This window comes from Musa acuminata, chromosome BXJ3-3, assembly GCF_036884655.1.
Source record: "Musa acuminata AAA Group cultivar baxijiao chromosome BXJ3-3, Cavendish_Baxijiao_AAA, whole genome shotgun sequence".
NCBI classification, from domain to species: domain Eukaryota; kingdom Viridiplantae; phylum Streptophyta; class Magnoliopsida; order Zingiberales; family Musaceae; genus Musa; species Musa acuminata.
In genome coordinates this window covers 8,041,915-8,055,791 of record NC_088351.1, presented here as the reverse complement: position 1 = coordinate 8,055,791, position 13,877 = coordinate 8,041,915, and the positions used below count along the sequence as shown (strand labels likewise).

The 13,877-nt window shown below is 40.8% G+C and overlaps 2 protein-coding genes across 3 annotated transcripts; both read right to left on the bottom strand.

Annotated features, from left to right (window-relative positions):
* Positions 1–30: 30 nt before the first annotated feature.
* Positions 31–3,863, bottom strand: LOC135634007 (leucine-rich repeat receptor-like serine/threonine-protein kinase RGI4). 2 transcript variants are annotated; one of them, XM_065144116.1, is made up of 3 exons: positions 886–3,863; positions 309–784; positions 31–148 (listed from the first exon to the last, which is right to left on the bottom strand). In XM_065144116.1, the coding sequence occupies exons 1-2, from the start codon at positions 3,791–3,793 to the stop codon at positions 324–326; spliced, it is 3,369 nt and encodes a 1,122-aa protein (XP_065000188.1). In that variant the 5' UTR covers positions 3,794–3,863; the 3' UTR covers positions 31–148; positions 309–323. The 2 variants fall into 2 exon arrangements, with proteins under 2 accessions (XP_065000188.1, XP_065000187.1); XM_065144115.1 differs by lacking the exon at positions 31–148 and having other exon boundaries at positions 204–784.
* A 5,841-nt stretch (positions 3,864–9,704) lies between these two features.
* Positions 9,705–10,805, bottom strand: LOC135633886 (F-box protein At2g40910-like). Its single transcript, XM_065143860.1, has one exon. It carries the CDS (start codon positions 10,803–10,805, stop codon positions 9,705–9,707), a length of 1,101 nt encoding a protein of 366 aa, XP_064999932.1.
* Positions 10,806–13,877: the final 3,072 nt, after the last annotated feature.

Genomic DNA, 13,877 nt, shown 5'->3' with positions numbered 1-13,877 from the left:
CATGTGATTCTCTTGCTGGAAAGAGTTTATTCTTTTTATCAGATCTACTGTTTCAGTCATCTTGGCAATGTTCTAACCCCAATCATTGGATCGACTTCAACACAGAAAACTCCATCTCTTATCCCTCGTGTCTCAACACATCCTTCACCTGTCCTCGGCATTTCATGATATAAAACTCTAGTGAATTTGACAAGATTAACATGTATCTGAAGTAGCAGCAATCCCACAAATGCAAGTAAAATACATGTACAGTTATGATGATTTGCATTTCCTTTTACTGAATGATAAGTCATTCCAAAAACTGTTACCAGTGCAGTCTTTGTTCAGCTGGAGTAATCCGACATTGCAAATGAGCAATTGGAAGAGCCTACCAAGTCCACATTCCGGACGGGAGAAGCGGCGGCGGCGGCGGCGGCGGCGGCTGCAGATACCGCCGCCGACTCTTTGGGCTCTTCGTTCGCCGGCCGTCTGATCTCCTTCAACAGTGCAGCCACGTCCTTCATGGTCGGCCGGTCTTCGGCCCGCGCACCGAGGCACAACGAAGCGATTGCAAGCGCCTGCTGTATCTCTTGTGTCTGGTGGTCCGGCCGGCCTCGTAACCTGGCGTCGAGCAGCTCCACCGGGTCGCGCTTGCTCTGCAAGTGCTCTCGCGCCCACTGCACCAAATGCATTCCCCCGGGCAGCGACGGGTCTAGTGGATGCCTCCCTGTTAGGACTTCGAGCAACACAACACCGTAGCTGTAGACATCACTCTTCTCTGTAATCCGTTGCGTCGAAGCATACTCTGATCAGATACAATCCCTTCAATTAGTCCAATCACAACCTATTCTGAACTCATTTTGTTCATTGTTCTTACAAGGGAGAAAAGATGAGACAGATTGATACCTGGAGCAATGTATCCATAGGAACCGGCAATACGAGGACAGGCTTTGGACTCCAACTTGCGTGTAGTATCACCACCGGTTAGTACTCTGGCCAGGCCGAAGTCCGCCAAGTATGGTTCAAATCTCGGCCCCAGCAGCACATTCATGGCCTTGACGTCTCCATGCAAGATGGCCGGCACGCAGTCATGGTGCAGATAGGCTATGGCGTGAGCCAGCCCGATCATGATCTCGTACCTCGTCTCCCACTCCACCTGCTCCTTCCCGCTCCGGTGAAGGAACCCGCTCAGACTCCCGTTCGGTAGATAGTTGTAGAACAGCAGCTTGGTGCTCCGGTTGGCGCCCCACCCCAGCAGGCGCACGATGTTCCGGTGCCTTATCGAGCTCAGGGCGGCGATCTCGTTGCGGAACGCCCCTGACTCGTCCGACGACCACATCTTCTTGACGGCCAGCGTGTCGCCGCTCGGAGTCCCGACCTTGTAGACCACGCCGGAGCTTCCGGTCCCTATTACGTTCCCCGATGTCAGTCCCCGGACTACGTCGTCTGCCGAGAAGTCGAGCTTTTGGTAGAGGGTGATCTCCCACGTGTCGTCCGCGTGTCGGCGAGGGGCGGTACGAGAACGTACCAGCACGTAGACGGCCGTCAGCAGCAGTAATGCGCTGACGCTGATCAGGACCGACATAGCGAGCTTCAGAGCGGAGATTGCTGCTCTGCTCGATGGTTCTTGTGTTGCAGGGCCGTTGGCTATGAACAGCCCATGGTTGCCTTCGAGATCGGAGAGCGGGAGCTTCCTGAAGAAGGGAGTATCGGGCAGTTCGCCCGAGAAGGCGTTGAAGGACACGTTAAGCGTGACGAGGTTCTGCAGCACGGCGAGCACGTCGAGGTTGCCGGAGAGCTCGTTGTGGGAGATGTCGAGGCATCCAAGCTTCTCGAGGGCGGAGAGTCGGGCCGGGATATCGCCGGAGAGATGGTTACAGCTGAGATTAAGCGAGATCTCGAGCGCCGGAAGTTGGCCTAGCTCGCCAGGAATCCTTCCGGAGAAAGAGTTATCACCGACGTCCAGTAGCTGTAGCTTGCTGCATGATCCAAGTTCTGCTGGGATCCCACCAGAGAGCTGATTTCTTCCCGCGATGAGCTTGGTCAGCTCCGGCAGTGAACCGATAGCGGCGCTTAACGGTCCGCTGAGCCTGTTGTCGGAGACGTCGATGAATTGTAGGCTCTTTGGCAGTGACTCCGGCAAGCCTCCGGTCAAAGCATTGGAGTGGAGATCGAGGAATTCGAGGGACTCGCATCCCGATATCGCCGTCGGGATCGGACCTATAAGCAGGTTGTTGCTCATGTCAAGAAAATTCAGGCTCTTCAGATTGCCAATTTCCGCTGGCATGGTTCCCGCGAGCCGGTTACCATTCAGCCGGAGCCGGAAAAGATTTGTGCAATTGCCAATATCCGGTGGTACAAATCCCGACAGTTCATTCCACAGGAGGAGCAGTTTGGTGAGGTTCTGCAATCCGAACAGGTCCTTGGGAATCGGCCCGGTGAGATTGTTGTACGAGAGATCGACGGACTGCAAAGTCGGACATTGAGCTAAACTGGCCGGAATGCTCCCCGTCAGCCTGTTCTGCCAAGCATAGAACAGAGTGAGGTTCTCCAGCTTTGCGAAGTCGATTTGAATCTCGCCGGAGAGCTCGTTGTTGTCGACCTCGAGATCGGTCAGCGCAGCACAGCTCGAAATCTCCTGCGGAATCAGGCCTGACAGCTGATTAGTACTCAACTGAAGCTGTTGGAGATTGGTCAGGTTCCCGATGCTCCGGGGAATGCTTCCGGTCAGAAGATTCATCGACAGGTCGACGAGCACGAGCTGTTTGCATCGGCCGAGCTCTGGCGGGATAGAGCCGACCAGGCTGTTCAGCCACAAGAGCAGACTCCGAAGGTTTTCAAGCTTGCCAAGCTTGAAAGGAATCGGGCCTGACAGAGAGTTCTGATACAGATACAAGCTGGTTAGCTCGGTGCAGTTGCCAATCTCTTCCGGGATCGTACCTGAGATCATCGCAGTGTAGATGGCGATGGTTTGCAGCCTTTGGAGCAATCCAATCGTTGAGGGAAGCTTCCCCGAAATGCCGGTTTCGGCGAGTCCCAACATGACCAAGTTGCTGCAGTTTCCAATCTCCGGGGGCAACGAGCCTTTGAGATTCTGGTTACCGCCAGACCGGAAAACCTCGAGCTTCTGCAGTTTCCCGATGCTCGCCGGGATCTCGGAGCTCAGGAAGTTGTCGTAGAGAGTCAAGTATGTGAGGCTGGAGAGGTTTCCGATATCAGCAGGAATGGCGCCTTGGAGAGAATTGGAATTCAAAACGAGCGACTCGAGTTTGCTGAGCTTGCAAACTTCCGCAGGGATCTCGCCCGTGATTTGGTTTCTGCTGAGGTCGACGACGGCAAGCTCGCGGTAGTCGCCGAACTCTTTCGGGATTGGACCAGTGATGTTGGTAACAGACAGAACAAGAGTCTTCAGGGACTTGAGAGGTTGAAGATTGGAAGGCAATGAGCCTTGCAGATCGACCGACGTGATGCTCAGGCTGATGACCTCTAGTTTGGAGTTGCAGGAAACTCCAAACCACTTGCATGGATCGGGGTCCGAGGGCTTCCACGAGCTGAGTGCGTCTGTGGAGCTGTTGAGGCTGCGTTTCCATGACAGCAGAGCTAAACCTTGCTCATCAATGGCCAGGCAGCAGGAGAAGAAGAAGGGAGAGCTTGCGGTGAGCAAGAGAATCAGGGAGGTGAAGATGGTGGGGCTCCTGTAGATGGCACGTATGTTTGAAGGCAACCCCATGTCGGGATTGGGGGAGGGGAGGGAAGGGGAGGGAGGGGAGGAGATGGTCAGTGGGTGTTGGGATTGTAGAGGGGGAGACCCCATGTTTTGTTTATAGTAGAAAAGCAGGAGATCTGGATCCAAAGAACATGTTAGCTTTTCTAATTTTTTTTCTGTGTCATTGCTGTTGTTCTGATTGACGGATGGACGGAGACGGGAGCATGGTTTTGTTTATGGGATGAGGTTTTGGAGTTATATGCTGAGGAGTTTTAGATGGCTGGGTGGGGATAATGTGGAAGGCAGGATGGTTGGGGTTACTGTCATCTATCAACTTGAGGTTATATTTTCCCTAGATTTCTTGTCCATTTAGTGACACTGTTGGCAACCTCTACTTTTTCTTTTTAGCTTAAACTCATAACAGTGACATTTCCTCTCTGTTCTCAAGCAAACATCATTGTACTCTTTGTTTCATCTTCTTGAAAGATGGCTGGTATTTCAATCTCCCCTGAACACATTATTCTTTCCATTGTTATCTTTATAATGAATTAAAGCATTTTTTAGAGAAAAAAAATTAACCTTTAATATACTGCTTGAAATCTAGAGCTCTTAGTTCATCAAATAATAAGAGCATAGTTGTTCATAATTGCTTATGGAAATGGAAAGGTCTTTCAACCATCAGCTGGTTTAAGTAAATTGCCAGTTAGACCTACATAGGTTGCTTGTGTTCTTGTGGTGTGAAGTATAGAGCAAAAGACATCTACTGAGCTGGCTCTCAGTTTGAAGATGGACTCTAATAAGAAGAGCAAGTGAAGGAATCTATCTCCCAATGCACATGCTAGTGAAGGAGGAGAAGGTTACTGTTGATCCTAAAAAAAATTAGCAGCTATGGTCATTTTGTGGGGCAGCAATTGCTGGAAAGTAATAAAAGGAAAGCCAAGAACATGAACATGTCTTTGAGTGGAAGGGTTTGCAAGGATAATATGGTGCCTCTGCTCTATTTTAATCTTTGCCCATCCAGATGGCATAGTTAAAGAGCACAATGTTGGTGGGGTTTGATGTCCATTAGCCCAAATAATCAACCCTAGATAAAGTTTCTGTCTCAACTTTGTAACTTTAGATCTGAACTAGATTTGTGGGTTAGCCATTTTATGGAAAACTTGTGTCTCAATTATCAAAAACTATGGATTCTTATTGGTCCTGATGATCATCATTATGCTTTGTGTACACTCTGCATTATAGATATCTGCTCATTGCCAATCAAATTCTACAAGCTACAATAGTGAGAAGGACAAGTTCAAATGGGGTCAGACATTGACAGATCACTGCATAATGTTCACAAGGTACAACATTGAGAAGGACAAGTTCAATTAGGTTTAACATTCACAGATCCACCACTCAGATTGTGAAGATTAGGTTGTAGTATTTTCATTATATGCGCCGAGCTGTGCAACCGGCACATTTATCGGATTTCATGTCAACTTGGAACTTATATGTGGATCATAGATTGTGAGATCATAACATGACTGAAGATTAGATCACAAGTGCTTTCACATGCTGAACAAAGACATGTTTGGGGACAGACACACAAGAGGCATATTGTCTCTGGAATCAAGATGGAAGCATCATGGGAACAAAGAGGAAAGAAATCTATAGAGGGAGAATGACTGAAGACAAAGCAGATCATATCATGGGGAGGGTGAGAAGCTCATGTGGTGATGAAACATGGTTGGCTTTATTAAGCAGAGATTGTCCCTTTGCCAAGGTGTGATGCATGTTCTTCGCATCCAGTTCTCCTAGTTTTCTCTTCACCTTCTGACACGGGCTGTTTAGAACCTCCTCTTACAGGAATCTGTGCATGCACTTCCTTTTACAGTAGCAGTAGCAAAGTTGTAAGAGAATAAATAGCCACTGACATGAACAGGGGAACATAAAATGTTTACCTTCTCTCACAAGCTCCACATCATATTAGGTCAACAGTCTCTCTTTCAACCTTTTCCTTTTAATCCCTAGAATGGATTCTAATGATTATATAGTTCAATTTCTTGAAGTAAATTCTCCTTTGAGCAATCAAACTTATTACAAGTTGAAGAAGAATAACAAAGATTGCTGTTCTTCTTTTCTTCACTTTCATGGGAGGAAGACATGATAGGTTGCAATTGAGTGCATGGTACACTTAAATCACAAGAAATACAATTCAACTTCTTACTTCTGGATAGACCAAAAGGGAAAAAAAACTCTGGAACTAATTTTTTGGTCAACAAATAAGATATAAAACTTCTACAATAAGCAGTCTTATAGACCTTTCCATGATGCTTCAGATAAAAATAAGGAGTCCTAAGACCAAATGCTTCAGATGCTTATACTATATTTCATGCTCTCTTGAAAAAAATATACTGTAAAGGATCAGAGTACTTTCTGTTTTCCACTGTTTGTAATGTTAAGACCAAAAGAAAAGAAGCATAAGGGAAAGAACTAACTTGGCCTCGAAGAACAAAGTGGTTAAAGGGCAAAAGTTCCAAGTCTTCATGGATTAATTTAGGAGTAAGATCATGTCAGAGCACATGCAGATAGGAAGCTTGCTTAGCTTTGTAGATTAAGGATTAGTTAGCTGTTCTTCACGTGACATACACTTACCAAAGATCTACTGTTGTATGATGCTTGTGTCAGGAGATTTAATGCAACTTCCTAAGAAGAGAAAACTTTACAGGAATTTGTCATCCGATAACTTATTTCTGCTTCAAGTTTGCATCAGATTGGATCAGTTTAGAGACGGAGGTTAGAATATATTCCTCTGCAGATTCTACTAAAATTAGATTGTTATGTTCACATTTTTCTCAGAGACTGATCTGAATTCTGACAGTTTATTGTTTATATGTCCCATTTACTGCTCTGAATTTATCATAATGCATGATCATGAAGCCTGAGCTTCCACCGCAATCAAATGTTCTTTGAGCACCCCCTGAACTAAACAAAACCACTGGTTTCACTGTAAACATGGTCAAGATAGTCGTATATGATGATGCAGTTCAATTCTTTTATCGTTTAGATGCTGTCTATATGATGGAATATGTCGCCACTCATTATTTCAATCTTCTTTTTCTTTTGGTCGTGTCTGTCGATATCGGTTTAGCCAATTCATAAATATGATAGATTTAGGAAAGCTTCAGAATTATTATGTTCTTCCCCCAAAATATCAGCAAACAGTGTGAAATAAGCACAGGTCGAAGCAATCCACTGCCTAATCATCACCTCTCATCTCTGGAGTTGCAGCTTTTGGCCTTCTTTCCGAGCACTACTCTCTGTTCCTCCCTATGAACTCTGCTGAAAGCTAGCTGAATTGTCCATCACTTTGGATCCAATTAGGGACCCATATAAATCTGTGTCTCCTCTTTTCTAGTCTGATCTTACAATTCATTAATGTACAAATCTGCCTTTTTCTCAGTGATGCAGCATTAGAATAGCATGAGGTTGCCGGGTTGAACTCCATGGACGTCAATTCATTGTCTCCCATGCACCATGCAGAAGTGGAATTGAATCATCTTCCCCGATTCCAGGATTTGGTTGTCTTAACACCCACCTCACCCAGCTTTCTTTTGCGTTGGTAGGGATTAAATATGGAGAGTGGATGGAAGAATTGGGTACAAAGACTTGCTATTCCTATAGATTAATCAAGCAAGATTTGGAAAATCCACCATATGATGATGATGAGATAAGCAGATTCCATTGCTCAGCTCCACACTAGTGCTTGGTGCTCTCCAAAAGCATTTTAATGGCTGCGTGGTGGGTGAGCTGATCGATCCATGGTCCTACTAGATCAAAGTACAGATATGAAAGCCTGAGCCTGCCGGCCATTCGAGAACAACAAATAGAGAGACACCACATAGTTGGATGGTTTGGCTTGATTATTTTAGCTTGTGTGCTTCCACAACTGTGATTGGTAGTGAACATCTCATGAAGACTCATCTCTCTTCTTTGGATGAACAGGTTACAGTAGTAGCACTTGTAGTTCCAAGTAACCCCACCCCCGTAAGATACCTACTGGTGTAGTTGTTTATAGACCGTCTTGTATTGTTTGCTTTGCAGTGGCATAAATAAGTTCAGTAGACTTAGTAGAGCCTCAAAAACAATTGGGGATTGATGCATTGCTTGCAACGCCCCCCAATCCACCGGAAAGCTATAAACCCTACAACGTCGTAATTCCCATTGATTTTTTTTAATAAAAATATGATTTAAATAGCTTATTATCCAAATTTATGCATTTAAGACAACTAAATCAATTGTCTCACAAAAAATTTTATAAACATATTCGATAAATTTAATTGTATTCTTAAGATTCAAAAAAAATATCTTATTGGTATTGATACATATAATGACATGTTAATTATCCAAAAAATTAATATCATATCGGTACTAGCTTATGTATCCGAACAATTATCCTCTTATATCATTATTTAGCATATTTATTTTCAAAAAACCTTTCATCAAATCTAATATTTATAATATGTATATTTTCAAAAACCTCTATCAAAGCATTTTTAACAATATCCTTTTATTACCAAGTTAAAATAGATTAAGATGATTCGTCTTATACTCTTGGGAGAAAGAGGTATATCTTCTTAGCACATTTTAAGGGAGCTATTTTATAGTGGAGCTCCTACTATCGTTACTCTCGCGGTCAATGCTAGTTATGGAGGTGGAGTGCCTTTTCTAGACTTAATTATGATATATTGAATTTGAGATAATAACATTTGGTCTATTCAACTTGAGGCTAAGGTATCAATCATATGATGTTAAAATGTTAGTCATATGACACAAGCCATATGATGTTGATGTTCATATTCTTATCCCATAATAATTTGAGGCGTCTACGATGGGATATAGTGAGATCCCTGGGAGTCGATTGTTTTGATTACATTTGTTATAGAGTTAAGTCTTGAGCAGAATCGACTGTTCGTATCATTAAAATGTACTTTGAGAATAAAAGACTCAAAAGCATATACAACCTTAATTAAAAAAATATACTTTGAGAACAAAAGACTCAAAATTGAAGCATATGCAACCTTAATTAGTAAGATACTTTCTTGTTTATTTGATTAAACAAAGAACCCCATAACTAAATCACTCATCTATTATTAACCGCTAAACATCTCTATTGAAATTTTCTTCTTTTTTTTTTTACAGCAAATCATAAATTGGCACCATACTAAAAAATTATAGTTATTATAAAATTGAGACATTCATTGTAGGCTTGAAATCATTTTCCTTTTTTATTACACACCAGAAGAATAATGAAGTTGGTTTCCAAGAACCATTCTATCAGGAAAGGATTGATGACCATCAACTTCTCGTTCACTAATGAGAGAGAGAAACAAGTGTTGCATTAAATGTTTGTGACAACAAAATTCATCTTCCTTTAGTTTTCCAAGTTCCAACCTTGGAAATTTTAAGGGTGTATTAAAGCACAGCATTTAGCTTGATAATTATATGATCCTCTTAAACACCAAAATAAATCCTCAAACATTGTGCTTCATTTATCATTTATATATAAAGTTTTGAATTCTAATTTTTTTTTATTTGAAGTAAACAATCAAGAGGGGATTTGATCCCAAGATGTTATCAGTAGTTAAATCTTTTACATTGTAAGCAAAAAATATTTTGGATGGGATTTTAAATCCTTAACACTTATAAATGAGTTTAGTACATCAACATCAGATTAATATTTTAAATATAGAATTATAGAATGAGCGTTTAAGTTTGAGGATCTCTGAAAGCATTGATTCGTTTGACAAGCTATTCCAAAATGCAGTAAACAATATATATATTAGGCCAAATAGAGAAGTAAGAACAAACCTCTTCACTTCAGTCCAAATATAAAGCATGCACAAAGGCATGAGAATCCAATTATGATGACTGATCCAGAAACTTGCATGATCCATCTACTTAACAATTAAATCAATAAAAAAACAAGAAAAAGAATCAAAAGGACCCGCAGCGAGAGATAGCTATGCATCAAATTCTAAAATGAATCAAGGGTTTCGACGATGACAAAAGGAAAGAAATCATCGTAAGCTTGAAAGACCACTTCATGCTGGAAGCCCTTGCTCGCCAGATCGTAGGACACTAATCTTCGGCAGTCGCTTATCAGAATCTTGCCCTGGTTTATGAGAAGAGGCGTAGGAGGACGTAATACTCTCTCCACCTGGCCTACTCCCCTCGGCAATGCGCACAGACGGAGATGAAACTTATGGATCCACACTCGGTGGGCACCCGACTCTTGCAACATCCAAATATCCATCCAGTCTACCATGGTGAACCAATGGACAGCGAAATGAATGGTGCCTTCCATCTCTATCAATGAGTTGTTACCGCTCTCATGTTGGGGTTCGATATCCGGAAAAGGAACTTCTGTGATCCTTTCATTTTCTAGATCAAGAGAGAGAATAGCGTCTTCCAAGAGGTTCCTTTGTCCAAGCCAATACATAGTTCCAGTTGCACTCGGTCTTCCCCTGTTTAACATCGTAAGCATACCGAGAGCGCTGCTCACTTCCACCTTCCTCCATGTACTTCCGCCGACGGTCAGTACTTCCATCACCAACGAGGTCGATCGGGTGCAGAACGTATGGATAACTTTGTACTGTCTTGAAACCGGATGATATCCTAAGCAAAAGTCTGAGAGAATTATATTGACGCTGGTAAAATTATGCGGTAAGGAGAAGCTTTTGCGGGTGGTGGGGTTGTACAGGCAAACGTCGAAGTCCATGTCGACGTGGTAGAGGCAAAATAATCCATGGCAAGGAGGTGATACGACCAGCAGTGGGCGGCTGTGCCAGACGGCGACATCCCTTGCAACCCACGTTGCACCGACTACATCCAGACGAGACAAGAGAGATACATCGTCGGTAAAGTGTCGGTGAAATGCGAGGACGGAAGTAACTTGAGGGAGGAGTTGCTGTTGTTGGCGATGCAGTCGGACGAAGGCGAGGTCCGTCGTTATGGAATACCAGCATTTGCATACACACCGGAGTTTCAAGAGGGCCCTGGCAGGGATCCATGATAGCATCTCCATGAAGAGGTCCGATGGAAGCTCCGTCGTCTCCGTGTTCTTCGCTTTAGACATGACCTTACAATTCAGAACATCCAGAGACAAAAATTTCTTTTCTTTCTCCCTGTAGTCCTAAAAAGTCCAACAAATATAAAAAATTGAACCTTCAAATTTCTATCATTGTAGCACATTTCAAACATACAGAATTCTCATACACATAATTATCCATTATCATTCTTTTATTACACTGAGTGAAGTGATTGGAGTGGCATCATTCATATACAAGAAGGGAATCTAATGGATGAGTTAATCATCTATCTAATCCCTACGCATACCTTCCTCTTGTATCATTATTCATAATTTAGTATACGCACTTTCAAGCATACAAGAATTACACCATAACTAATACATATATATAACAAAAATCTTTTTAAATACATACCTCATAATATCATTAAACTAAACAATTGGTTAACCTCTAACAAGTGTTAAAATTCATTAAAAATAAAATCTCTTAAAGAGTCCACTAAGACCTTAAGACCGGCTTGAATTTGAGCTGAGATGGCCTGATATCAAGTTCAACTTGGTTGGTTGGATTCAAGCTGCACTGATCATTAATTGCCCAACTCAAACCAGAATAGTTTGGGTTTCACCCCATAGCGATGCCGTTGGATCGTTGCTTGGGTCATGCAAGCCGTGTCGAGTCGCACGCATTTGGCCACACCAAGTTACGCTGGAACTTGTGGGGTTGCTGAGTCATCACATTGGGCCACAAGCATGACCCCACCATAACTCAACGCTTAGTCGAGTTGGATTCGACCTGTAGTTGGTGCTTGGTGGTTTGGACCCACCACGCTAGTTTTGGTGAGCATCAGGCCCGAGCCCACGTCCAATCCAATCCAAGATACAAGCATAAACTGGGCCTACTCCGATCGGACCCAACCATCATTCCCCCCCTTCCCTTTTATTTTGGTCTTTAATCATAATTTAAATATTTTTAAAATTTAAAAATATAAACAATTTTCTTTGATGCAAAATAATTTAATATATTACATAACGACATGAACATCATTAAATATCATTTATAATTTTTTTTACTTCATAATATAAAATTTTAAAACAATTATTTAAAATTAATGATGCTAATATATATATAAATAATTTTTATTGAATATATAAAATTGATGAAGATCAAATTTTTGTGAAATATTAAACCAAGAAGATGTCAAGCAATAATGTTATTATTAAAATAAAAAAAACAGAGAACTTACAATCTCTTGAAAGTGTAACATTTCTTAGTCTTCCATTGAAGATCATCAGTCAAATTCCTCTCAAATAAGATGAAAGCGAGGGGTGTTCGCCAAGAATTATATAGGAGATGAGGAGGATCTCAACGGACGTAGGAAAGTGCATTCCATATTATTTTTATTGAAACAAAAATTAAATTAGTTATTTTTTTACTAAGGTATTTATAAGTAGGAAATAAATGCTAAATGATTAGATGTATTCTATGAAAAATTAGATGGCAAATAATGATGATGAGGTGCATATCATTTATGGTTTTTCAAATTCATAAGAAAACTACGGTGATTACATTTTTATGTCTCTTCCTTTGAAATTCGGTCCCCAAATTTGATTGACCTTCTTTTTAACATCATATTCTATTTTCCATGTGGCTTCATTCTGCGTATGATATTGATAACGAATTTATTCCATAGATCATGCTTATTTCTTTCCAAATCTAGGTTGGCTACCAATTTACTTTTGGAGTACTGACACATTGTGTATGTATCCACATTGACTACTAACACACAACATTGTGTATGTATGCAAGTTTGTGGCATAGCGACTATATGCAACTTATGAAATCTTTTATAAGACATCAAAAGTATAAATAAATTGGAATAGACACTTTTTATAATTTTTCAATAGATACTTGTAGTTCAGTCCTCACTTGTTGACAAACTATCTATTTTGAAACGTACTTAATTATGTCTCTAGGAGTCTCGCACACTACACATACCCTTATTTACAATCAATAGTATCATCAGTTATAAATATCTAAAGCTTAAGAAGATTAGTCTACTCTTATGAAGGTTGAGGAATTAGGGGAGGTTCATTATTTGAGTTTGCATGGTGAACTCTAGGAGCGTGTGGGGCAATATAAGGCCATCTAGGATCCATCCTCTCTACGATTCACGTATATAAGGCTACGCATACATAGAAATGAACTCAATAAGCCTGAAACGGATAGGTTTGTTCCCACTGATACCATAAAAGATGTAATGCTTAATGCAACACCCTTCTACTAATTTCAAGTATTACATACATATGTGACTACAAGAAGATGTCACTTTACAATTTAGTTATGATATGATCAACAATATAGTGGGAAAGCAGATAAATTTGATACATGTTTAGCTTACTAAACAAGATAGCATAGTCTTTTCTATAGTGTTGTGTTGATAGCTAGACATAAGTATTAGTATCCTTATCTGCAAACAAAGTCTACAAATGATAAGTCCATAAGTATAAACCTATATAATTTTATATATACGAGTATCTATCATGTCATCTATGTAATAATTTAAAATCATATGCTTAACTAATGGTAAAATATCATCTTATAACCTCTTTATTGATATATAATTCCATAACATGGCACATATAAAAATATAAAACATTGATCTAAAGTAAGTTATAACACATTGGTGCAAAAGTAAGTCATAGTATATATAAGAGAAAGTTATAATATATATGTGCAATCTCACATCGTATGTCATAATATATATAGAACTCTCATATTGTACGTTATAACATATACCATTACATGTCACATCTTATATGCGCAATATATATTTATTATAATTCATATATTTCTATGCTTATGCAATGTATAAATTAACATTACACTTAGCTAGTAACTATCATATCATTCAAAACAAAAATTTGAAAATATATTATCAATACACAATATATATGACCATTATTTTTAGGTAAATTAAAAATATACTTGATTTGTCTCAAAATTGTAGTATCAAAAAAGGACCATAATTCTCAGCAGTGGTCACATGAAATAGGGAGCCGTAAACATCAAATTTTGAATACATAGTCTTGATATGTCTAAATGAAGAAACTTACATCTTT

Coding starts and splice junctions, on each gene's coding strand:
- LOC135634007 (XM_065144116.1), bottom strand. CDS start 3,793: ATGGGGTCTCCCCCTCTACAATCCCAACACCCACTGACCATCTCCTCC. Junction 785..885: donor CTATGGATACATTGCTCCAG/GTATCAATCTGT, acceptor GTATCTGATCAG/AGTATGCTTCGACGCAACGG.
- LOC135633886 (XM_065143860.1), bottom strand. CDS start 10,805: ATGTCTAAAGCGAAGAACACGGAGACGACGGAGCTTCCATCGGACCTC.